Raw genomic sequence first — 27,193 nt, 5'->3', positions numbered from 1 at the left:
ATTGATTTTCGTGTTTTGCACTGATTGTTGACGTGGCGATTGTACGGAATTCCGTGATTTACGTTGGCAGCCTTTTGGCATTGCTTTTGGACCAGATGCTTTTGAGTTTGAAGGCTTTTCACTGTAAACTGCTTTTCATAGGCCAAGGGCGCTAAGGGCTCATTCTCTGCCATGCTTCCTGGAGAAGGTGTAGAGTCTGGAGTACTGGCTTGTACTGTGTTGATGCAATATAAAGAAATACCGAAAGGAGCGCCAAAGTTTGGGGCCAATACTCTCTGGGGTGGAATTCCGCCACTTTGTGTCGCGTGTCGTCTCTCTCTCTTTCAATTCAGTTGTTATTGAAGTGTTAAAAGTCTGTTCAGTCTGCTCTTTTCTATTGGCACGTGGTGCCCGTCTTGTGACAGTTAAAGTGTCTACCATAAACTTTTTTAATTTAATCTTTTTTTTTTCGCATGTAAGATTCCGTTTTGTCTTTAGATTCAAAATCGTTGTCTTTGCTAGAAACTCTTTTCGACATAAAAGTATCGTGCTTCACTGGACATTGTAGCAGACATCTTCATCATTTGCCTCACATCTTCAGCTGCATGCGGTTTGTTCAGCATCCGGTGCTGAGAGGGGGTGTTAGACTTACACCACTCTGCTGCTTCACATAGGTTTAGGGCATACTTGTGTGGCTAGTATGTTTCCGGACTGGCCACCCATAGTCTAGGTTGGCCGCCCGAGTTTGGGGCCGGCCGCCCACCTTGTCCGGGCACCCTCATATATATTTCATTTCTTGTTGGGTCGTGGGGGATTTTATATGGCATTGCCCTACCTCCCCTTGGGAACCTATTTATGGGGGCAGGGGGGTACCCACTTCCATCATCTGGTCATGGTAGTCATGGGGGGCTGATCGGCCCCCTCTTCACGATATCTTGCGGTTGTGGTCTCTCTCTCTCTCTCTCTCTCTCTCTCTCTCTCTCTCTCTCTCTCTCTCACGCCTTTTGGATACTGATGTATATGTATATGATGCCTCGACTCTCAGAGAGCTCCATTGTATCATCTCACCCTGTGTATTCCCCTTGTATCAGCTTTCACCCCACCCCTACCCACTATTTTCTTTTCAGTTCTTTGTACTTTTTGTACCCAGACCTGGTATTAGATTCACCACATGTAACCTTTTGGTCTCATAGGTCATTTTGGCCTTTTGAAGACGTTAATATTACATTTCATTTCATCTCTCTCTCTCTCTCTCTCTCTCTCTCTCTCTCTCTCTCTCTCTCTCTCTCTCACGTGCCATCGTCTCCGTTCGTTGCACACTCTCATAGACATAAGGGAGGATTAGTTATGTCCCTAGAAATCTAGGTTGGGCGTCTGTTTGATCACCCACTTGGACATAGACCCTTGGCAGTGCACGTCTGGACACTCTTGCTAGGGTGTGGGCTGGTGGTAGGGGATCCCTATCCTTGAGGTGTGGCACTAGGCTGGTGTAACTGTAGGTTCCTAGGCTTGGGGATGATCCATTTTGTTTTATGTGTGTGTTTGGCTTGTGTCATTTCTTGTGTGCAGGATGGATCCTAGGGGAGCACTACAAAGAACTGAAGGCTTGATAGGCACATGCATGTCCTAGTTACCGGAAGAAGTTTGAGGACCTAGTTTGGTATGTCAGTTTTTAGATAATTTTAACTTTAGACATGAGATCCAAGATGGGACTTGTCATCAGCATTTTTGTTGCAGCAACAAAACAGGTAAAGGTCCAAGGGTATGCCATTTACTTTGTGACCTTATTGCATATGATTAGAGAAAGGTGAGTATGCTTTTTACCACTGAATGAAGAGTGTGCAAATTTCTCTTTAAGCTTTTTTTTGGATTTGTCTGTAGATTTGTCGAAAGATGGGCAATGGTGTCTGGTAATTTTTTGGGTGACTCCAAAAAATCAATGTTTCGACTCTGTAAAGTGGGCCACTCTGAAAAAATATCTTGTTTCTACATGTCCATCCACAATATTATGGTTGTTGAGACCGCTTGCATGTGAGATTAAACCCAACAGAGGTGTCTACATTTTGCAAACCTGGTCAGCGGATCGTTCCGGCCTTCTGAATGGTGAGTTGATTGTATTGATATTCTTTACTGTTGAAAGAATGAGAATTGCACTATGCTTAATTAAGGCACTTAAGGTGACATGCGGATGAAATAAACAGACAAATGCATAAGCTGGCAAATGTTTACCGCCTTATTTTACTGCTCAACTACATCGATGATTGTCGCTAGAGATATTTGTATAGATTTCTTGTGGCAGGTATTGCTTACATTCTATGGGACCTTGAGATAGTTGTTCAAAAATTGAAAGCAAGCACAACTCCAGACAGCAGAGCTGTGAATTTTTTTTATATCACTGACAACAGGTATTGTCTCTCACCGCTATTTCCTTATGAGAGTTTTATGAATCGATCTTTTGGCACGTATATTAATCAACCCTGTCTTCAGAGAAAAGCTTCATGAGAAGCAAAGGCAAGCCTTTGTTTGTGAACGTGTAAAGGATGGCCTTGGAGATTGGAGTGTCCACTGCAAAATCATCCTAGCAGGACCAGAATGGGGTGGGTTCGATTGCTCAACAGTTTCTATTCCTGTGCCCTTCATTGGTGGAGACTATGTGGGTGCAGAAAATGGGCACCTCAAGACCTTGTCTGAGAAAGCAAAGAACGTAACAGGGTCTTTCCCAATTGCCTCTGTTGTGCTGGATAACTCATTAAGTCCTGCACACAGTTTACTTCAAATCTCCTGTAAGGATCGAAGAGGCCTCTTGTATGATTGCACAAGGACACTGAGGGATTTTCAAATGCAGGTAATATTTGGTAGGGATTGGTACTCTGGTTCACAACTCATACGTCCTTCTTTATATGAGGATGCCCTGTGACAGGTTGCTTTTGGTCGTGTCGAAACCAATTCCAAAGGACATGGAGATATTGACCTGTTTGTGTTGGAATCAGATGGCAAAAAGGTTGTTGAGCCTGAGAGACAGAAGCTGCTGTGCTGCCGCCTTGAGATGGAAGTTGTGCAGCCGGTCAAGGTATTGGTCAGGAATAGAGGCCCAGATACAGAGTTACTAGTTGCTAGTCCCATCGAGCCCAGTGGACGTGGTCGTCCAAGAGTTCTGTATGACACAACTTTAGTAATCCGAAAGCTGGATCTTGGCATATTCCAGGTCAGAGTGCACTTCTGTCTGTAATAATTTGCGATTATGCTGTGTGATCATAAACTTGTTGTTTTGATGGTATAATCAAGTGATAATGCTGATTTTTTGATAGGAGACTAGTCCTAAGCCATAAGTGATGCTATTAGACCACTTCTGTTCATATTTTACTGACCTAAAAATCCATGAATCGCGATTTATGTACCTTTTAGAAACAGGAATACAAGGTCCACATAGGTTTTACTAGTCCTTGCCTATAGTCTCCTAGAGTTTTGTAGCATTTTGAGTTCATTTGGTTGAGGAAATCATCAATTAGTGAGTAGGAGCGAGGATTGAGCACGCGTTAGTTGTAAACTGTGTGAGATGATTCAGTGATTGTTTGGCAATGCATCTCTATTCACAATATCTCCATTGGGTCTGACAAATTCAAAGCGTCTACGTGCCCCATCCCAATCGCTTCTCCGAGTATTGACATAGAATATGTTACTGCTAGTTAGCTATACTATAGACATTCGTCGTGGCGATCCGCTAACATTGGCACCGTTGGCGAGGATTCGATCCTATGATAGGCGAGTGACCTTGTGACCGTATTCACTTCTTCCAAAAGAGCCACTTTAAAACCACCCCATTTTTCACTAGCAACATAGTAGCAAAATGAGGTTTTGTCACTTGGTAAGGTTTAGAGATCGAGGATTGTTTAGAATTACCATTTGGTAGCAAAGAGCATTGTGATTGAGTGATTTTAAAGCATACTTTCTCGTTTCTTTCAAAATGTTGTACACACCATCCCCATCAGCCGTATTTTCACATTTGATTCATTGTCATTTTTAATTTATAGGACTAGGTTAAGTAATTGAGGAGCGATCACTTTGGGTTGTATAAGTAAGGAAAAACTATATGAAAACCATAATTGGGCCAAAAAGACCATTACTCTCTACAATCCGAAGAAGTGTTGGTAAATAGAGTAAACAATGGCCAAATTTCAAAGTATCACCCAATATAGCTTCCAAAGACCCTGCAAAACAAAATTGGAAAATATTTGTGAAGGAACATGAATGGTTATTCATGTACCTCATACGAGAAAGTGGAAAACGTGAATGTATATTGAAACACAAGGGTTTGCTAAAACCAAAACCCCATCAATTCAAGAAAATTGAAAAAAAAAGCTTGAAAATTGCAGAATACATAGGGAAACTGGAGTTTGGGATCCAAACTAAACAGGAAGCAAGGGAATAGCTTGCAAATAGTCTCTTCAAGTTGCTGCTAAAATCTGGAGTCCAAGTCCTAACAAGAAAACTAAAGAGTTCGGCCATCAAAAAAACCCAAAAAATCAAAGCAAAGAGCTAAAAATATAGCAAAAGTCCCAAACCGCTTGGCAAACCAATTGTGGAAATCCTCTAAACATAGAGGGAGTAAGAATTTGACCAAGTCTTAGATTCTGCTGAAGAGGAACATGGATTGTGATTCATGCATCCTAGCAAATTGAAGGAAGTGAAAATGTGATAGCTCCATTAGTGTTTATACACAAAGTGCAATCACCTGGTAATATATAAAAGCAAAAGCTTACAAGAGTTGGCTCGCGATCCAATAATTTTACCACCCTCAATAGGGTTTCAGAGCTTGGAAGTGACGAATTGCAAATCTGATCAAAATTTGTTGTAAATAGGAAGGAGCTAAAGAACCCTTGAGTGTTGGTTATTTTGATTGGGATTCAAGGATCTCGATATGAGCTGTATCTTCGAGAAGGAGGCGACCGAACCTCAATATCCAGGTAATAGGTTGGGATTCCGCTTTGAATTTTTTGTTGCAAAATTGACGCTTTGTCGTACGTAATAGCTGGGAACTTGCCTGTGCACTGTGTGCGAGCCTCGAAAGGCTGCAAACACACAATTAGAAGAGCCTAACAAGCTCAAAGAAGCAAGGGTGTATCACTCATCGCTCAAGCTTCCGTCGTGAAGGATCCTGTGCTGTGAAGAAGTCGCCGCCGCCGATGCCGCGCTCTACCGCCTCGCCGCCGCCGATGTCGCTGCAATGCTCGATTACACTCTCTCTCTCTCTCTCTCTCTCTCTCTAGCATACACACACACATACACGAAGGAGAAGGAGACAGAGATGGAGCAAGAGCACTTCTTAGCTTACATCTCCCAGAATCAGGATTTCTAGATCAAAGGACCTTTCATAAGAGTTTAATCCAAACATGGGCGCCAACAGTAGTCGATCAAAGTAAAAATAGTATCAAATGAGATATGTGATGCGCCTCTCATCGACAATCATCCAAGCATTACATGAATTCGGTCGATTTGGAGATTCCCATAATGTGAGATTTTTACCAAAATACCTAATATGGTCTTATGTTTATAATCATGCATAGAGTCTTCGGTATCAACCTTGATCCATTTTAAGCCAAAAGCAAAAAATGTGATTATTTACTTCTAAATTAAAATGAACATTTTTTGCAATACTCAGTCTTTTTGTGACATATTTTAAGCCTTTGAGTCAAGTTTCACATAATTTGAACAAGATTCATCAAGTCAAACTCAATTTCTCGACAATCAGTACAGATTTCAGTGTTTATCAAGTTTTTGGTCTGTTTTGTGATCCAAACTCTATGAGCCTTCATAGGACCAACAAGCCCGATCCTTGACTCAGAACAAGATGATATCCATGGATGTTAATTGAACAAACGCCCATTTGCCAAGGTCAGCACCAAGCTACGGGGAGCATTGGGCAGTCACCAAGCCTCCTATTCGCTCGGTGCTGACTCCACTGTCGCATGTAATGACTTTAACACCAAGGTCAATACCAAGCGATAGGCAGCATTGGGCAGTCACCAAGGCTCCTATTCGCTTAGTATTGACTCCACTGTCTGACTGTTAAGGGTCTCCGTTGTCAGTTAACAAGCCCCAAGGTCTTTGCTGTCGCTTGTAGTGGCTTTAACACCAAGGTCAACCCCAAGCGATAGGGAGCGTTAGGTAGTCACCAAGCCTCCTATTCGCCCAGTATTGGCTCAACTGTTTGACTATTAAGGGTCTCCGTTGTCGGTTAACATGTCCCCCTTCCTGATGTAGATTCCGTTCTCGGAAGCTATTGAGATGAGTTCGTTCGTCGAGGTGGAAGAGCATCCGAGATTGAATATCCTTAGCCTTCTTCATTCACTGCAAAGTCAACCAACATTGACACAGTAATGGCATTCTCATATTCAATTAAAAAACATATGCAGTTGTAGACACACAAATTGATTGGTAACCGAATATTAAACAATTTGTCAGCAGTAAACGTTAAACTATAATATAATCAAACACATAAACAGTTGTAAAGGTCAAAAACTAAACAAGTCGGGGGTCGCTAATTTAACGGTCGAAAGGCATTAGAGGTCAACTATTAATACCATGGGCAAGCTTCTCAATTTTCTCTGGTCAATTACGTTGTTTAATCGCGAGAGCCAAGTATTTCATGTTCGAGGGCTGACTAGAGGCTATACCTAGAAGACCTTGTAGTTAAGCTACGTAAAAGGAGTTGCTCATGAAATCATCGCGTGTCTTTTCTTTTGACCCCCCAAAGTCTTTTCACATTGATTCAATTTTGATATGTGTGCTTATTTTGGTTTTTGGCTTTTCAAGGAAAAGCGTCCACATTGGGAACCTCTAGGACTCTAGTACCATAGGCGATATATGTGAGTGAAGTACCAAGTCAAGCTGAGATTTCTTTTCCAGCTTAAGATTTTACATTGTGGCACTTTTGATTTTTTTGTTTGTTCGTTTTCAGCATTTTAATTTTATAACTTTGGGGGGTCATATAACACGGTTACCCTCCCCGGGCTCATCATACTAGTAAACTCCCTTTATAATACTTAAGCTAAAGGTCATTAGGGACTAAGCCCACTAGAAAGCCCTAGTACATTGCACACCATGCTGCCTAAATTCGATTAAGAACCTAAAGTAACCATTGATTATTAGGAAGACATTCCCATGGTATTAAGAGAAGATCTCTAACTCCTAACTTGGTCAAACTAGCTTAATCAGACCGCTTGATTCTGAAACTTAGACAAGAGATTATGACAGAAAATTATAGAGAATCTAATGTTTAATCTAAGCAAATGTGTAGAATATTATACTACTAATCACAATTAAAGCAGACAAACATGGATCGTAAAAACAAAGACAAGGGCCAATGCTAATGGTCAAGAAACACCTGTTTGTGTTGATGATCGCGCTTGATTTGAAGAGTGAACGAGAGAAAGACTCCATGAAGTTTAAAGTCCTAATATCTTGTACGCACTAGAAAACACAAAGAATACCTCTAGGAGGCACATCAGTGGGAAGAGGCACAACCCTTATTGAACACAATCAAACAACATAAGGAACCCTAACTTAATTACTTGCACTCCCCCGAGAGAGTCAAGGGAATAGGATATTGTAGAGATTGGGGGGGGAATCCTAAGTCTAAATCCCTATCCTCGACAGCATCAAGAAAAACGAAGTCATCATCCGTCAGACCATATGTGCCGTCCGTGTAATCATGTAACTCTTTCTCATCATTAGAGGCACAAATATTCACTAAGAACATCACTACGTCTATAGTCATCTTGGTTAAGAGGGTAAGTTTGTGCAATCGGAGAGACGTCTTCTACTGAGTATGGATCAGTCGTGGGCAAGAGACGTATCAGCCATAACTCCTCGAAATTCCTCTCACACGCTAGCGTATCTACCAAATCCCATTCACATACAAGCACTGGGTAGACTATGTGAAACACTTTGCAAGTTAAAGAGGATACCTCTCACTCAAGGTAGGAGTGGATGACTCTATCGTACTAGCCATATTTGTACACACAGATAGATGATGGTTAGAGTGCAGATATTATAAAGGTCGTGTCCTTGTGCATAATGTGTTTTTATGATTTTGGGTCATGTACTAGAACTCGTAGGTCTCCAGATTTTTGTTTGGTGGCTCTTGCTCTTTTACTTTTTAATCTTGTTTTTGTGAGTATAATGCTTTATATATACATTCCCTAAAATTGGGAGATTGACAAGTCAGGGGGGAAGGTTAAGAGGGGAGTGAGTGAATGATGAATGTCAGCAAATATTTTCCCCTTCCTTGGGTAGATCATACCTTTTGGAATGATGTCGTCACTTTTTGAAACCAAATGTTCTAAGTTGTCTTGGGTCAAGACTTTGACCAATAGTTTTCGACCGCCCTAGGCATTTCATCTAGTTGCAAAAGTGGTAAGGTACTCTCCCATGATTTTATTTGCAACGTTGTTGTAGGCGGTGAACTTACAACGGGAGGTGCAAACTCTTTCTTGTTTGTATGGATATGTACAATGGTACGTGTTGAAGCTTTTGTTTCCGTATATGAACTTCCTGAAGAGCAAGAAGCTTCATTCATTTTTTCTATGATTGAGCTGAGAGAAACAAGCCTTTCTCGCTTGGGAACCCATACTAGCTCCGGATCCGGTGTATAGTGTTCTGTGATTTTTTCTTTTCCACGATCTTTTATTGGCTTTGTCGTCACAGGATTTGTCTCACATGGGTCAAGTGACAGGTAAGAACACAATTTACGTTTTGGCACCCAGATTTGATCATTTCCTTGATAGGATGCGTCTTGTGTGTCTCAAGCTTTGTTTCAACTACAGAATTTAAAGATCTAGAGAGTTGGGCTATAGGGACATATGGTTCAATATGCAATGTTTTTAATTTTATTTCCTCAGGAGGTATAGCTCAGGGACTATGGTTTGAGTGGCAGGGCTAAGAGTTTGTTTCTGCGTTGTGACACCCCCAACCCCCCAATCAATAGTGCATTTTGGTGGCTATCATCCACGTGCGTCCTAGATTTATATTACCCTCCATAGTTCCAATAGGCATGACCAAAAAGTCTTGAGCTACAACCTTGTTGTCATAGCTGACAGAAGTGTGCCAGATACCAAAAATCGCAGTTTTCTTCTTGTTGACATCCTTGACTTGGATAGTACTCTTAGATAGGGATGGTTTTCTTAACTGACACTACACTTCGTATGACAAAAGATTATATTTAGCACCCCATGGCTAACAAGGCCTGATATAGCACTTTCCTATAGGTGCTATTTAGTTCAATAGGGTATCTTAGAGGTGTGTCAAAGTCCAACCAATCATTCTCTGTTTCAACGTGGAATGCATGTGTAACTCCAAGGTTTGTCTCTCGTTGGCGTTTTATGCGTTGTTGTCGCTCCTTAGCCTTAGCTTGAGCTTGTATCTTCTTCAACTCTGTCTGTGCTTGGTGGTTGCTTTTTTTGATGGCTGGCACGTAGCTCCTCTTGGCTTAAAGGATCATAATATCTTTTAAAGTTTCTCCCATTGAGGAATCCAATGGTTTCAACTCCATCAAGAGTCTCCACACGAATGGTACTTTGTGGGGTGATTTCACATACTCCATATGGTCCTTTTTCCGCATATTTCAACTTTTTCTTTTAGTTTCGCACTCCATACATAAGGACTTTATCACCAACATTGATATCTTTGTTCTTTAGATGACGGTCAAACCATTTCTTCTTCCTATCTTTCTCCACAAGTGCATTTTGCACAGCCAATTGTCTTTCTTCGTCTAACCTTTCAAGGATATATAAACGCTTAACTAAAGGGTAACCATCCCCACCTTCTTGTGAAGCTACCCGTAGCCTAGGAATTTGTCACGAGGACGTGGCAACTGCTAACCTTAGTTGTTGGTTTCTTTCCAATGATTTTTGTTTAATTTTTGAGACCCTCTTCTTGAAGTTGCAAACGGTCGGACATTGTATGGCCAATGTGAATGGTAGTTTCACTCGCAAACGGAAAGTTGGTCGGCACTGGAACTCGTAAAGTAAAAGGATGTCTAGGCTCAGTTCAAGATCATGTAGGTCCCCCCGTCGCACTTAGCAAGTTGGTGGATACTAGGAAGTGAACTCAATAAAGGCATAAAGTCAAGGTGGGATCACCAACAGAAAGTATTCGACAGTTGGGCCACATTGCACTTTTGGATGTGGTCCCAATGAGGATAGATGATCAAATGACCAGTGGGAGCCCAACGGAAGCATCTCCTAAAAATTAGGGAATTGCTATTTTGGGCCGTGAAACGTGTTCGCGTCATTACCTTCAATATGACCAAGGGAACATTTTATCACTCTGCTGCAAAGTCAACTGCTGCACGAGTTGAGAGATTTTTAAGCAGGAAGCCCAATGCGGAGAAATTGCATGTATGAGTGCCAAGTGGCACTTTTTGGTCAATTTACTAAGTTTGGGACAACAGAATCCGTAACTGACTTTCTGGAGCAGTTTTGGAGGCTGTTAACTGTGAGTTTCAGCCATTTCTCTCCATTTTTGAGCTTCCCATGACTTTACCTAAGACATAGGAGCTCATTTTCAACATTGGAAGGCATCAGATGCGTGTTTACAGGGCTGTTTTGCTGCGTTTTCAGTGATATGCAGGTTTTGACAGCCATGGAAATCTTCCCCTTTTGCATCTATTTGTTCACAGATGCATTACAGGTCAAGGGCAGCAGAGGGGGCGCTCGATTTATGCTGGGGGAATGCTTCATTGAGAACCTGTCTCACAGGTTAAGAGCTATGGAGTGCTTTCTTTCCCTCCCATGTACAGTGTGGTGCTAGGAGTGATGCCCTGCATGCTACACACTGCTCTCTCTCCCCCCTACATGCAGTTATGTGATGCCCCACAAGAGGGCTCTTCATTTGATTGATGTACAACTGTGTGGGTTCATGCTTTTGTGCTGAGGCAAGAGCCTCCTTGAGCAGGAACAGGGGTAGCTAGCTGCTACTCCAAAGCAGGCACCGGTGAGGGTCATAACCTCACCGTACAGGTGCCTTTTTCCTCAAAGAGTGAGCCTCGATTGTTTTGGGTAAAGACACAGAGTGCAGGAACGCGGGATTACACTATGGTCGACAAAGGGAAGGGCATTATGGAAGAGGGTTCCTCTTCACAGGATAGATAGGAAATTCCGCATGTACGTCCTGCTAAAAAGTGGTCAAATTAGGACTGATTTTCTGCTGCGTTTTTAGGGTTTGCAAGTATGAACCAAGATGAGATAGGGATAGGTCTCACGGTGGTAGATTGGCCACTAGATCTCCTACGGGAGTGATGTAGGTCTGCCAGGTGACACGTTGCTCACCGATTCTTTGACGCATCGGTAAATCATCTTGAAATTTGAGCTTACTTGGTCGTGGGTGGTACGTCAGTGTTGTGGAATTATGCTCGTTTGCAGAGGCAAGAGCCTCTTGCACAGGTAAAAAGTTAAGGGACAGGTTGCAAGATGCTATGTGGTGAAGCTCAAGAACTATCCACCTATGGATGCAAAGTGGATGGAAGAGCATGAACTGTCAGAGTCACCAAATGTATTGCAGCTTTACCTTGAGGTCTTTGGGTTACAGCCTACGTATGCCCCAACCCAATGTCTACAAAGGAGGGGTAATGATAGAGCTAGCACATCAAATGTACTAATGAATTCAGTGCAAGAGCAATGTACAGTTTGACAAAAGTATGAAGGTCTCATTAAGTCATTTGTACATATGTTTTGACAGTCTTTCTTGCGGATACATGCGATGATAAAAGGGTGCTTACCACACAAGATCATCTATGGCATGTATATATGGTACGCAATCGAGGACGTTTGCGATTTCAAGAGGGGGATATGTCACGAGGACGTGGCAACTGCTAACCTTAGTTGTTGGTTTCTTTCAATGATTTTTGTTTAATTTTTGAGATCCTCTTTTTGAAGTTGCAAATGGTCGGACATTGTATGGCCAATGTGAATGGTAGTTTCACCCGCAGACGGAAAGTTGGTCGGCACTGGAACTCGTAAAGTAAAAGGATGTCTAGGCTCAGTTCAAGATCATGTAGGTCCCCCCGTCGCACTTAGCAAGTTGGTGGATACTAGGAAGTGAACTCAATAAAGGCATAAAGTCAAGGTGGGATCACCAACAGAAAGTATTCGACAATTGGGCCACATTGCACTTTTGGAATAGGTCCCAATGAGGATAGATGGTCAAATGACCAGTGGGAGCCCAACGGAAGCATCTCCTAAAAATTAGGGAATTGCTATTTTGGGCCGTGAAATGTGTTCGCGTCATTACCTTCAATATGACCAAGGGAACATTTTATTACTCTGCTGTAAAGTCAACTGATGTACCAGTTGAGAGATTTTTAAGCAGGAAGCCCAATGCGGAGAAATTGCATGTATGAGTGCCAAGTGGCACTTTTTGGTCAATTTACTAAGTTTGGGACAACAGAATCCGTAACTGACTGTCTGGAGCAGTTTTGGAGGCTGTTAACTGTGATTTTCAACCATTTCTCTCCATTTTTGAGCTTCCCATGACTTTACCTAAGACATAGGAGCTCATTTTCAGCATTGGAAGGCATTATATGCGTGTTTACAGGGCTGTTTTGTTGCATTTTCAGCGATACGCAGGTTTTGACAGCCATGGAAATCTTCTCCTTTTGCATCTATTTGTTCATAGATGCATTACAAATCAAGGGCAGCAGAGGGGGCGCTCGATTTATGCTGGGGGGATGCTTCATTGAGAACCTGTCTCACAGGTTAAGAGCTATGGAGTGCTTTCTTTCCCTCCCATGTACAGTGTGGTGCTAGGAGTGATGCCCTGCACGCTACACACTGCTCTCTCTCTCTCCCCTACGTACAGTTATGTGATGCCCCACAAGAGGACTCTTCATTTGACTGATGTACAACTGTGTGGGTTCATGCATTTGTGCTGAGGCAAGAGCCTCCTTAAGCAGGAACAGGGGTAGCTAGCTGCTACTCCAAAGCAGGCACCGGTGAGGTCATAACCTCACCGTACAGGTGCGTTTTCAGCGCTGTGTATGCGCTGTAAATTGACTGTTTTTCAGCCATACGGACGCCAGAACCATTGGGAATAGTGTCCCATTGGCAGAGGACAGTTAGGAGACTGTTTGGGTCTGAAAACATGGCAAAAACCAGTAAATACAGCAAGCTGAATTTACTGTTTTTGGGCAGGATTCAGAGGGTTTACACCTGTGCAAGTGAGATCCAGCAGGGGAATTGATTTCGCGCGAGTTTTGGGGTTGTTATGTTGCCGAAATTTGGCCAAATCAGGTAGTATCTAGTGTGATACAGGTAAAGGATTCCCAGGACCTTACTTTGTAATTTACCCTCTCAAAGAATAAAGAAATACCGAAAGGGGCGCCAATTTTGGGGCCTACAGGTTGTCGGCGTTTGCTCCGGGCATTCTAGCTTCCGAGCCGTGTGTGTATTCAAGTGTTAATCCCCGTCGCAAGTTCTCTTTGCAAAGTGCTCTGTGTGTGTGTTTAAAGTAAAGAATTTCGGGTGAAAGCCAAAGCCTACCGCCCCACGGGCCGGTTTCAGAATTACAAACTCCAATGGCATAACCGTTTCTTGGCCATACACCATTTTGAATGGTGTACAATTAATAGCCACTTTGTAAGTACGGTAAGCCCATAGAGTTGATGTCAGCTTCAAATCCCAATCTGTGTGTTGAACTTCGACTGTTTTGGTCAAGATAGATATTAAGGTCTTGTTAGTGCTCTCAGCTTGGCCATTTGCTTGTGGGTAATACAGTGTAGACTTATGGTGAGCTATCATGAAGTTTGTTGTGAGTTCCTTTATCACTCCATTTATAAAATGAGTATCATTGTCACTCACAATCTCAAAGGGACAACCAAATCTTGCAATAATGTTCTCAAAGAGAAACTTGGCAGTTGACCTTGCATCAGCTTTACGTGTCGCCTTGGCTTCCGCCCACTTTGTTACATAGTCAGTGGCAATGATAATATATCGAGATTGAGTGTTACAAGCTGCCGGACTATTGGGTCTACAAAGTCTAAACCCCATTTTTCAAAAAGTTGAGTCACTTTAACAGGATCTAAGGGCATCTTATCCTTTCGTTGTGTGAACTTGTAACGTTGGCATTCATCACATCCTTTTGAAAAAGGTGATGCATCCTTGAATAAAGTAGGCCACCAATAGCCTTATTGCAACACCTTTCTAGCAGCTAGTTCCCTTGAGAAATGTCCTCTGGCTATACCCATGTGGGCTTCTTGCAGTCTGTATAAATACTTATCCTTACGGACGCAACGTCTAAGAATATCGTCCTTCCCTAGCCTGTAGAGAGTTCCTGCAATGAGAGAATAAGGTTCACATTCTTTTAACAGTTTTCGAGCTATATCCTTACGAAGCTCCTTCGGTGGAAAACCATTAACTAGAAAGTTCACAATCTTCTCACTCCATTCAGGCATAGTCTCAACTAGAAAAAAGGAAGTATCGGGCAATGCATCATTGACTCCAGTAGGGGCTTCACCATTGGGTATGCGAGACAATTGATCCGTCATGACATGTCTTTTACCATGTCTCACGACAATAGTAAAATCAAACTCAAGAAGAATTAACAACCCATCGTGTAATTCTTCTCCTGGAACAAGGTTTATATACTAGATACAACAATGCTTTATGATCAACATAGAAAACAAACTTATTGGCAAGAAGGTAGTAGCAAAATTTCTTCACTGCATAAATTATAGCTTAACCTTCTCTCTCTGTAGTGGTGTAGTTTCTCTCAGTATCATTTAATTGGCGACTTGCAAAGCTAATGGGGCAGTTCAATTTATGTTCTCCTGGTTGATCTAGAACACACCCAATAACAAAGTTTGATGCATCAATATGCACATGGAAAATTACATTCCAATCGGGCACTAGTAAAATGGGAGCTCTTGTCAAGGTCTTTTTTGATGACTCATAAGCATGGTCACACTCCATAGTCCAATGGAACTTAATAAGAAGCTTGTACAAAGGACGAGTGTCACAAGGACGTGGCAGTTATTAACCATGTCACAGAGATGTGGCAACTGCTAACCTTGGTTGTTGGTTTCTTTCCAATGGGGTTTATTTTATTTGTGTAAGACCCTCTTTTTGAAGTAGCAAACGGTCGGACATTGTATGGCCAATGTGAACGGTAGATTCACCCGCAGACGTGAAGGGGTCGGCACTGGAATTCGTATGGTAAGAGGATGTCTAGGCTCAGAGCAAGATCATATAGGTCCCCCCCGTCGCACTTAGCAAGTTGGTGGATACTAGGAAGTGAACTCAATTAAGGCGTAAAGTCAAGGTGGGACTACCAAACAAAAAGTATCCGACAGTTGGGCCACATTGCATTTTTGGATGCGGTCCCAATGAGGATAGATGGTCAGAAGACCAGTGGGAGCCCAACGGAAGCATCTCCTAAAATTTAGGGAACTGCTATTTTGGGCCACGAAATGTGTTCGCGTCATTACCTTCGGTATGACTAGGGGAACACTTTACAACTCTGCCGCGAAGTCAACTGACGCACCAGTTGAGATATTTTTAGCAGGGAAAGCCCAAACTCGGAAACTGGGCGACGTGTCAGCTTGTGAGCGATTCTGCCACTCTGGGAGGCAAAAACGAGCTGCATATCATCAAAGGGGGCGCCATTTTCAGCCACAGGCGGATTGTAACAGGTACAGAAGCTATGGAATGCTTACCTTGCCCTCTATGCACAGTATGGTGACGGGAGTGATGCCCCGCACGCTACATACTGCTCTCTTTCTCCCCTACGTGCAGTTATGTGATGCCCCACAAGAGGGCTACTCATTTGACTGATGTACAGTTGTGTGGGTTCATGCTTTTGTGTTGAGGCAAGAGCCTCCTTGAGCAGGAACAGGGGTAGCTAACTGCTGCTCCAAAGCAGGCATTGGTGAGGGTCATAACCTCACCGTACAGGTGCAAAATCAGCGCTGTGTATGCGCTGTAATTTGACTGTTTTTCAGCCATACGGACGCCAGGATCATTGGGAATCGTGCCCCACTGGCAAAGGATAGTTAGGGGACTGTTTGGGGCTGAAAACAGGGCAAAAACCAATAAATACAGCGTGCTGAATTTACTGTTTTTGGACAGGAATCAGAGGGTATACGACAGTGCAAGCGAGTTCCAGCAGGGGAATTGGTTTCGCGCAAGTTTTGGGGTTGTTATGATGCCGAAATTTGGCCAAATCAAATGGTATCTAGGTGGATACACGTGAAGGATTCCCAGGACCTTACCTTGTAATTTACCCTCCTAAAGAATAAAGAAATACCGAAAGGGGCGCCAATTTTGGGGCCTACAGGTTGTCGGCGTCTGCTCGGAGCATTCTAGCTTCCGAGCCGTGTGTGTATTCAAGTGTTAACTCCCGTCGCAGGTTCTCTTTGCAAAGTGCTCTGTGTGTGTGTTTAAAGTAAAGAATTTCGGGTGAAAGCCAACGCCTACCGCCCTACGGGCCGGTTTCATGGTTCCATTGCCGGGATATCAATCACTTTTTCCTCAAAAAGTGAGCCTGGATTGTTCAGGGTAAAGACACACAGTGCAAGAACGCGGGGATTACACTATGGCCGACAAGGGGAAGGGAATTATGGAAGAGGGTTCCTCTCCAAAGGACAGGCAGGAGATTCCTATGGTTTTTGAGATTGGCGAGAGCTCATGGCCACGTCAGTCTGTACCTCCTGTCAACGTGAATGTCCCTCCAGTAGTACAGGGCTTTATGACAGGGCAACTTGAGGATGATGCATTTAAGACTCAGTTAGTTGCCGCGGTGAATGTCTTTTCGCAGCTGGTGCAGAATCCGAGGTTTATGGAATTCTTGCAAGCGCCACCAGTGCAACAGCAAAATAGGCAACCTACGCCGCGTACGGAGCTTGTTGAAGCTCAAGCCCAGGTACTTCATGAGGCGCAGGAGGAAAGGGAACACTCGCATGTTGCGGAGTCGGGGGCTCCAAAGCAGGTTCTTCCCGTGCTTGAACAGGTGGCTAGAACGCCTATTCCACAGGTTATGCCAGTTCAGCCCGCCACCTTTCAGAGCCAGCATGCTGTCTTGAATGGACAGGGAGCTGGATACCAGGCTATGCACTCAGTTTTTCCACCACCCACGGTACATCCTGGGTATTTCGGGGGTGGATCAGTGTTCCATAGTATGGCTGGTTATGCGTCTGGAAGTCAGCCGTACATGCCAGGAACAGTGTTCGGGGGTATGCAAGGCATCATGCCAAACCCCATGTATGGTACTATCGGCATGCAGCAAGGTTTCCACGGCAACCAGGGCCAGTTTGGGGTGCCACAGGGTTATTTTGGCATGGCTGGTTTTTCTGGACAGCAGCCAGATATCGCACCTCTGACGCAAAATGTGAATGGCCAACACGTGCCGATCATGCGTAGTACAGTGCCCATGTTACAGACCATTCCGTATGACAATTTGGGGGCACTAGAGAAGCCGAAGGCTTACAAAGAAGGTGGTGCAGCGGTAAAGTTCAGTACCTTCAGTGGTTTCGAGGACAAGACAAAGGCACTCACTTTCCTCCAGCAGTTTGATACAGCTTATGCGGGAGGGAATTTTACAGAGGCCTCGAAGGTTAGAAAAGCTGCCACTTTCTTAAAGGACAATGCGCTTACATGGTGGACGACATTGTTAATGCAAGGACAGGCACTCGCCACTTGGGTTTACTTCAAGCAAATGTTTGCATCTGCTTGGCTATCAAATGAATTTGAATCCGATGTCCTGACAGATTGGCACCAGCTTACGGCAGCTTCGTGCAAGAGCTTGCTGGAGTACAATAGGAGGTTTTGTAAAGCATTACTCTCAGTGACCTCCTACAGATTTGTGCCACTGACAGAGCAGATAGAGAAGTATTGTTGTGGGTTGCCTAAAGGGCTTCACGATTATTGTACAAAGAATAGAGTGGCTACCCTTACTCAGCTTATGGAAGTTGCGAACACGGGTCTTGCCCTGTTGAAAGGAGAGGACAGTGGATTTCCGAGCAGTGATAAAGGAGGGCAGCAGAAGAAAAATTCAGCGAAGAAGCCCTTTGTGAAAACGGCTCCTGATGCGTCACAGGGGTTTGAACAGGCCACCAAAGACAAGGATTCAGCTGGGACTTCTGGAGCGCAGGCAAAGAAACAGAAAAGGAAGCCTTTTGTGCGCAAGTCGCTCGAGGAAAAGAAGGTCCTAATGGCTGAGAACAAATGCTTTATATGCGAGCAGCCTGGTCACTTTTCTATCAATTGTCCACAAAGGAAAAGGCCAGCTGACTCAGAGGATAAAGAAGACCAAAAAGGCAAGAAGCCTAAACCCACGGCAGGTTTAGTGCTAGACATGGTGGGTGACAGGCCCAGCACAGATGCCAGTGAGTTATGCAGGGCATGGGGTAAAGTTAGGGATCAGACGGCACTCATCTTCTTTGATCCAGGTGCCAAAGCCAACTTTATCTCACCGGAGTTAGCTATGAAGCTCGGCATCAAAGCTGAAGAGATGGGGTACACAGCAGAGGCAGGGTTGGCATGTCCTGGCCACTCAGAGTGTGTTACTCCTATCATTGGAAAACTGCGTCTGCATATTCAGTCGTATGTGGACACTGAAGAGTTTTACATCATGCCGTTGGAAGGTTGTGACGCCTTGTTGGGGATCCCGTGGATGTTCCGAGTGCATGGAGTCTTGGATGCCTACAACAAAAAGATCACTGTACAGCATAGGGGCAAAACTCACATCTTGGATGTAAAGCTTAAAGGAGAGTCAGTCCCTATTGTATCTGCTTCTGCAATAAAGAATCATCTTTCTGTGTACTTGATTTTTGCACGTGATGTCTCAGATAGGGATCAGTCAAATTTATCTGTGTTAGATAAAGAAAGGTCAGCATTTTTGCAAAAGTTTAGTGACTGTTTTTCTGATTCATTACCGTCGCAATTACCGCCAGAGAGACCTGAGGACCATCGGATAGATTTGGTGCCAGGGTGTAGCCCACCAAATAGACCTCCCTACAGGGTTAGTGCGGCGCAGCAGAAAGAGATTATGGGCCAGGTTGAGGAGTTATTAGAGAAGGGGCTGATTCAGCCTAGTTCTTCACCCTTTTGCTCCCCAGTGCTCTTAGTGCAGAAGAAGGATGGCTCATGGCGCATGTGTATTGATTACCGTGCGTTGAATAAGAATACCATCAAGAATAGGTTTCCTATTCCTCGCATTGATGATATTCTCGATCGTTTAGAGGGTGCTGCAATTTTCAGCAGGATAGACCTGAAGAGTGGGTACCATCAGATTCGTATAAGCCCAGAGGATGTGCACAAGACTGCGTTTAGAACGACATTTGGTCTTTATGAGTTTCTAGTGATGCCGTTTGGGCTAACAAATGCTCCTGCCACGTTCAACAGAATGATGGACCGGATTTTCCGCTCGCATCAACAGTTTGTTGGAACATTCTTCGATGACATGATTGTGTATTCGAAGAATGAAGAGGAGCATAGGCGTCACTTGACCATTGTGTTCGAAGAGCTGCGCAGTCACAGGTTATTTGTCAATCCTAAGAAAAGTGAATTCTTCCTTGAAGAGATCCACTTTCTGGGCCATATAGTCTCAAAGGATGGTGTTAGAATGGATCCCGCAAAGGTCGAAGCTATCAAGACATGGCCAGACTTGAAGACTGTGCACGATGTCAGAAGCTTCTTGGGATTGTGTTCCTACTATAGAAGGTTTATCAGAAATTTTGCAGAGATAGCATCGCCTCTTCACGCATTGCAAAAGAAAGAGGTCACTTTCAGATGGACCCAAAAAGAGATTTCAGCTTTTAGTCTCTTAAAGGAAAAGTTGACTTCAGATCCAGTTATTGTTTTGCCAGATCTCAGGAAGTCATTTGTGGTCCAATGTGACGCGTGTGGCAGTAGCATCGGAGCAGTGCTAATGCAAGATGGACGGGTAGTAGCATATGAAAGCCGAATTTTGCAAGGGCCAGAGAGGACTATGCAAGTCTATGAGAAAGAACTCTTGGCCGTTATTCATGCGCTTTCTAGCTGGAAGCACTACCTCTTAGGTGCTGATTTTGTTGTCCAAACAGATTATCAGACCTTGCGATACTTCTTGACACAGTCAAAGTTATCCGAAAAGCATATGCGATGGGCAAACATTCTTTCCATGTTCCACTTCCAGATTATGCATGTGGAAGGCAAGAAGAATGTTGTGGCTGATGCGTTATCAAGAAAGCCACAAATTTCAGCTGTGTCAATTCCTTATCATCATGAGTTAGATGACATGAAGGAACAGTATACTGCTGATGAAGATTTTGCAAGGATCTTTGAACAATTACAAGAGGGGCAACATCACGAGCACTACCTCCTCAGAGATGGTTTTATGATGATGCATGGCAGACTTTGTGTCACTAGGCCACTGCGACATAAGGTCATGGAAGAGAGTCATGTCCCACCGTATGCAGGGCATCGTGGCATTGATGCAACAGTTAAAGCGGTAGAGACGTTCTTCTATTGGCCTACCTTGAGGAGAGATGTGGATGCCTTTGTGCGAGCATGCATAGTTTGCCAAAAGGTCAAGTTTGATAGGCAAAAGGCACCAGGGTTGTTACAACCACTTCCGATTCCGGATAAGCCATGGGAAAGCATTGCTATGGACTTTATCTTTGATCTTCCAAGGACGCCAACAGGGAATGATGGTATATGGACCATTATCTGCAGGTTCAACAAGCAGGCCCATTTTATCCCTGTCAAGAAGAAGATAAAATCTGATCAGATGGCACGCTTGTTCATGTACAATGTGTTTAAGTACCATGGTATGCCACAATCGATTATCAGTGATCGTGATCCTCGCATGACCAGTTTGTTCTGGAGAGGATTGTTTGAGAACAGGGGTACTACGCTCAAATTCTCGTCTTCGTTTCATCCACAAACTGATGGACAGTCAGAAGAGGCCAATTCTACTGTCTTAGATCTGCTGAAATGCTATGTGTCAGATAATAAGGGCAAGTGGGAACAGTATTTGCCTATGCTTGAGTATGCGTACAATAATACGGTGCATTCGTCTACTGGCAAAGCACCTTTTGAAATTGTTGAAGGCGGCAAAAAGGTTCCTCCCATTTTGCACACAAAGGACAAGATCTTTGAGGCAGATCGATATGTTGAGAACATGGATGAGATGTATAAGAAGATTAAAGTTGCCTTGGAGAAGACTCAAACAAAACAGAAAAAGGCTGCTGATCGTCACCGTCGTGAATTGCTACTATCACCTGGTGATTGGGTTCTCTTAAGGTTCGAAAAGGCAAGGTTAAAGAAGATGAAGGGCAAGGAACGGCTGTTTCCTAAGCTCAGCATGCGTTACTATGGGCCTTTTCAAGTGCTTGACAAGATCAGCGATGTGGCTTACAGGCTGAAATTGCCTGATGCGTGGAAGATTCATAATGCGTTTCACGTGAGTCTTCTAAGACCCTTCGTGGGTGATGTGCCAGAAGATATGCCAGTTGAGGATCAGCCAGAAGTTGAGGAACTTGATGAGATCCTGGTACCTGAGCAAGTTTTGGCACATAAGGACAGAAAAGTTAAAGGACAAGTTGCAAGACGTTATTTGGTGAAGTTCAAGAACTATTCGCCTATGGATGCAAAGTGGATGGAAGAGCATGAACTGTCAGAGTCACCAAATGTATTGCAGCTTTACCTTGAAGCCTTTGGGTTACAGCCTACTTATGCATTGCTTTTTAAGTTTGAGTTTTGTTTGATCTTGTTTGGAATTTGTTTGAAATGGATGGTATTTGTTTTGAACTTGTTTTGGTGCCGATTTGAATTGTTTGACTCTGGTTTGATAGTGGTTTCAATTATTGGTGATTTTACTCCCGGGTGGAGAAGTGAGAAATGATGTTTGAGAATGCTTGTTCATACTCATGGCCCGGACCCTTGTGGTTATTTGCGGGGGGAGTATTGAATGATTGAAAAGTGCTGTTTTTTTTTTACTCATGGCCTGGACCCTTGTGGTTATTTACGGGGGGAGTACTGTTGTTACTCATGGCCCGGACCTGGATGGTTATGCGGGAGGAGTATTAAGAAGTCTGAGCAGTGGTTACTCTCAACACCTCCAAACGACGCAGGCTGCGGTCTGGGGGGCGTTTGGTTGTAAAAGGCCTCTATATCTCATGGCCCGGACCTTTTTAGGTTATTTGCGGGAGGAGTGATGAGGGAGTCGTTGAACAGCTCATGGCCTGGACCTGGATGCTTATTTGCGGAGGGAGTGTTCATCGGCGGCTTTGTGTTTCTATGTCTTGTAACATGCATATGTGAGCATTTGTGTTGCATTGTGATGTGCCAACCATTGAATATTCCTAATTGGATGAGATTGCCTGGGTATGTAATTTTAGTGCATAAAGACACCCGTGGATGATCAGTACGGTCTGGGTGTGATGGCTAATTTTACTACGCCGGAATATCAAGAGTTCTGATCTGGACGAAACGAGAAGCTAACTCCTTGATCAAAACAGTTGATAGGAGCAGCTAACTCCTTGGTCAAAAGAGCAGAAAGGAGAAGCTAACTCTTTAATAAAAAGAGCAAATTGATTGTCCCTCGGAAATTTTTGAACTAGCTTGAGTTGTTTTGCAGATATGCTGTAATCGCGGACGATTACTCTCTTTCAAGGAGGGGAGATGTGACAAATTGCTGACGTGTCGACCTACTAAAGAACGGAGCTACCGGCCGAGGGGCCTAAACCCTAAGAAGAACAAGCAACAGAGGAAGTGTCACATAGTGATGACGTGGTTGCCCGAGTGCAGAAAACCCTAACCCTAATTTCTGCCAGAAACCCTAATTGCTGAAACCCTAATTCTGGAAACCCTAACCCTAAAACCTGCAAACCCTAACCTTAAAACTTGCAAACCCTAATTTCTGCCAAAAACCTTAATTCTGAAAACCCTAATTGCAGAAACCCTAATTTCTGCCTAAACCCTAATTGCAGAAACCACCTAATTCTGAAAACCCTAACTGCTGAAACCCTAATTCTGGAAACCCTAACCCTAAAACCTGCAAACCCTAATTTCTGCCAGAAGCCCTAACCCTAAGGCAGCAGACAAATTCCAAAAATTGCACTGACATGATGACGTGGCAAGCTGTACGGATTTCCGTGATTTACGTTGGCAGCTTTTTGGCATTGCTTTTTGGACCATAAGCTTTTGAGTTTGAAAGTTTTTCATGTAAACTGCTTTTTGGACGAGAAGCTTTTGAGTTTGAAAGCTTTTCATATAAACTGCTTTTCAGGCCAAGGGCCTTTAAATATGAGGCTAGGGCTCATTCTCTGGCATGCTTCCTGGAGAAGGTGCAGAGTCTGGAGTACCGGCTTGTACTTTGATGATGCAATATAAAGAAATACCGAAAGGGGCGCCAAGGTTTGGGGCCAATACTCTCTGGGGTGGAATTCCGCCACTCCATGTCGCGTGTCGTCTCTCTTTCTTTCAATTCAGTGCTAAAAGTTTGTTCAGTCTGTTCTTTTCTATTGGCACGTGGAGCCAGCCTTGTGACATAAGATCTATGATCAATTATAAATCTGTTTCCTAGAGGATGTACTCGACCAGTTACAAGATCTACTCGAATAACAGAGTCCTGGAACTTCAAGTAGACATGGTTTTTAGACCAGTCATGCACCATTTTTTCTTCCCTCATGAAAGGACGCCTGTCACATGACACATCCCAACCCTATGTGTCCGTGGACAAGCTACACCATAGCAGGGTTTCCGTCAAGTCCAGTCAAGTTAGATTAGAAGTCATTTGGCACTTTTGTGAGTCTATTCGTAGATCGTGCATGCCCAGTCACTCAGTGTAGATGCATATCCTCTGGTTACACACTGCATAAGCATAAGCATTTCCATCAGATTCCATCAGAGTCAGTTTGGGGATTTTTCAGATGACTTTATCCCATTTTTCCCTATTTTTGATATTTTTCACTTGTTTATTAAGTAACTTTTGTTGGGTACTCAGTAGGGCAAATTGGGTAAGTTAATATATAAGCAAACCCAAATTAGCACAAATTGGCAGATGAGCCAAGGAGCACAGCAGGCTACCAAGCAACAGGTGTTCCCTCCCTCTCTCAGCAAGACCCTCTCCAACCTTGGCGAGGCCACTCCCCTTCCACCCGCAGCCATCAGCGTTTTGCTTCCCGCATACTTGGTCCTTCCATCCCTAGCACCCATCGCCATCCCTCTCATGCTATTGGCGTTTTTTCCAACCTCTATCAAAGGCAGCGATCCCAGCCCTCACTAACGCTAGCAGGACAAGTCTTTAGCGTTTTTGATTAGCATTGGGAACCTTTGCAAGACAATCTATTTCAGCATTAAAGGACCTTCAGTGGCAGCGATTTTCAGCCCTAATCTTCCTGCTGTGGCAGAGTTTTCTCAGCCAAGGATCCTCCCCAAAAACGCAGCCTAAGGGTACAGGTAACCTAGCGTTTTTTTTCAGCAGTCATTTGCAGCCATTAAACCCGCAAGAAACAGCCCATTTTCAGCCCCGGAAACAGTCTATTTTCAGCCCGAACAGTCCAAGAAATTCAGCATACAGAAGATTCACAGTTTCAGCCCAAGTCGTCGTCGTCATCACCGTGGTCGTCATCGGCATAGTCCCATTGCAGCAGTCCATTGCATACGCATTGTACAACCTTTGTGCAAGTAGACCACTCTCGCCGACAAGAGTGGGGCCTTCGGAGGAGGGTTTTACAACCTCTCGGTGTTGTATCTCTTCTCTCTCCTTCTCTCAGTCTCATTCACTTGCACGCACAAGATCCACTCACTTTGTTCGTGATCACAGCACTCTCTATAAGACGGAAAGCTCTCTCTTTCCCTAAGAACTAAAAGGAACCTTGAGCAGTAAAGATCACTAATCTTGAGAAAAACAACATTCATTCCGCTGCACCTTACAACGCCCTAAGATCATCTCAGATGTCATAGTGTGCTTGGAAAAATCCATAACAATGAAGGTATTTCTTATTTTGTGTCCAAAAACCTTGATCTTGAGATCTCTTAGCATCCCAATAGGTTTAACAATAAACCCATTGGCCATCTTTGCTATTATGGTTGTGGTCCCCAGGTGAGGTCTTCCCATAGTTTCCCAGTAATTTTTAGTCACAATGCTAACCCTAGCTCCACCATCAAGGATTCCCTTCACGGTTAATCCCTTGGTAGTGATTGGTATGGTCGCATTGGACTCATTGTCCTCAAAGTATTGTCCCAACTTGTTAACAGGTATTTCTACAACAGAGCTCTCATCTAGGTTGGGTTGTGGATCTAAGTGTTCCTCCTCTATTGGCATCTCCCTAGCTCCATCCATCTGTGCAAATTGTGGTAGAGTGACTTTCAGTTCTCCGTTGAGGAAAGCTCGAAGAGCTAAGAATAGCTCGGGGTCTCCATATAGTTTGGACACGATGGTGGTTCTAGCTTCTGAAGCCATGAAATCCATCAATTTGGCAATGTTTAACGGAACTTTTTGGGCTTTAGTCCCTTGACGTGGGGAAGATGGGATCTCCATTTCTTCGATAGGGTCAGGTATTCTCTGTAAACATTCTTTCCAACAAGAAGTGTGTTAAGTATGGAGCCTGATTTACCCTTATAATTTTCTGTGGTAAAAGCACACATTTGTAAGGCTCCCATTATGAGGAGAAGCCATCGTGCGTAAGGAAAATCACTCGCCGGAAACCAAAATTTTCACGGTAAAAAATCAGGGGCAACTTTAGGGGCCTTCCGTCCTTGAGACTTTTTTCCCCCAATCGTCGGAATATTCCTTTTCGCCGGAATATTATGGCCGGACGGCGGCCGGAAAGTGGTCGGAAAACAACCGTCGGTTGCCGGTAGTCAATAGCCGGTGGCCGGTGGTCGGAAGTCAATGGCCAGTGGCCGGTGGTCGAATTCAAAAGCGGACTTGTCTTCTCAAGGGTGGCCACACATGGGCGGATTGGAGGGTCCAATTTGGACTTATCTACACAAGGACGGCTACACATGGCTGCCTTTCATGAGAGAGGGCAGCCTTTTTGGCCTATAAAAGGAGGCCATTTCTACACACATTTCATAGTGTGTGAAGTTGATGCAACAAGGTGAGTGTAAGGTGGTGAGAGTGAAGCAAGGCGGGAGCTCCATTAAGAGTATAATCCCTTTGTAAACTACTTCTTGTTTTGAAGTACTAAAGCCATTGAGTGGCTGCTTTCCCGTGGACATAGCCCACATTGGGTGAACCACGTATATCGTGTGTATTATCTCTCTCTCTCTCTCTACTCTATAATCTCGTGTATGTAAATCTGTCTCTCTCCATTAAGTAATCTACTTAATTATCTATTTAGCTACGTCTTATTTCCTAACAATTGGTATCAGAGCAAGGTTTGCTCGTAGCTAAATTATCTCAAGGAAAGGATTCCTTGAATTGAGTGGGAGTTATGGCGGAGGAAGGGAAGCTCAAGATTGAGAAGTTCAACGGCAAAAACTACCAACATTGGAAGATGCAGATTGAAGACTATCTCTACCAAAAGGACCTCTATTTTCCACTAGGCGGTCTTGCAAAGAAGCCCGCAACGATGGCAGATGAAGCATGGATTGTCCTTGATCGAAAGGCCCTGGGAACAATCCGGTTAAGCTTGGCATCAACGGTGGCCTTCAATGTTTCGGAGATGAAGACCACGGAGGACTTGATGAAGTCACTTGACGACTTCTACGAGAAACCATCGGCATCCAATAAGGTATTTCTTATGAAGCGCTTGTTCAATCTAAAGATGACAGAGAATGGTTCAGTTGCAGAACACCTAAATGACTTTAACACAAACATAAGTCAACTTCGATCGGCGAAAATCAATTTTGATGATGAAGTGCGAGCTCTCCTTATACTATCATCTCTACCGGATAGTTGGGACAGCCTTGTGATGGATGTAAGTAATTCTATTTCCGGTACAAATACTCTTAAGTTTGATGATGTTGTGGGTGTTCTCCTAAGCGAGGAAATGCGAAGGAGAAGTACAGGAGAATCATCAAGTACTGCACTATCAGTGGAAACAAGAGAAAGGCCTAAGGAAAGGTTCAAAAACCAGAAGGGTCGTGATCGCTCAAGGCGGAGCAAGTCACGCACAAAGTCAGTTCTTGAATGTTGGAACTGCGGGCAAGAAGGGCCACGTCAAGAAGGATTGCTGGTCCAAGAAGAAGGAGACAGAGTCTCAAGACAACAAGCCAACATCAGAGGCCAATGT

At 43.8% G+C, this 27,193-nt stretch overlaps 1 protein-coding gene across 2 annotated transcripts in view; it reads left to right on the top strand.

The window, feature by feature from the left end:
• Window positions 1-27,193, top strand: part of LOC147419786 (ACT domain-containing protein ACR9-like) — a 42,248-nt gene that overhangs the window by 6,459 nt on the left and 8,596 nt on the right. The window contains exons 2-5 of one of the 2 annotated variants that reach the window (XM_086505330.1): window positions 1,861-2,082; window positions 2,279-2,384; window positions 2,467-2,824; window positions 2,900-3,184. In XM_086505330.1, the coding sequence (XP_086361456.1) occupies window positions 1,861-2,082; window positions 2,279-2,384; window positions 2,467-2,824; window positions 2,900-3,184 (971 nt within the window). Of the gene's footprint in view, window positions 1-1,860; window positions 2,083-2,278; window positions 2,385-2,466; window positions 2,825-2,899; window positions 3,209-27,193 lie in introns of those variants that run through there. The other variant, XM_086505329.1, reaches the window with a different exon arrangement.

Source organism: Adiantum capillus-veneris, chromosome 29, assembly GCF_014529385.1.
Source record: "Adiantum capillus-veneris isolate H3 chromosome 29, ASM1452938v2, whole genome shotgun sequence".
Classification (NCBI taxonomy): Eukaryota; Viridiplantae; Streptophyta; class Polypodiopsida; order Polypodiales; family Pteridaceae; genus Adiantum; species Adiantum capillus-veneris.
This window is presented reverse-complemented; position numbering and strand designations above follow the sequence as displayed.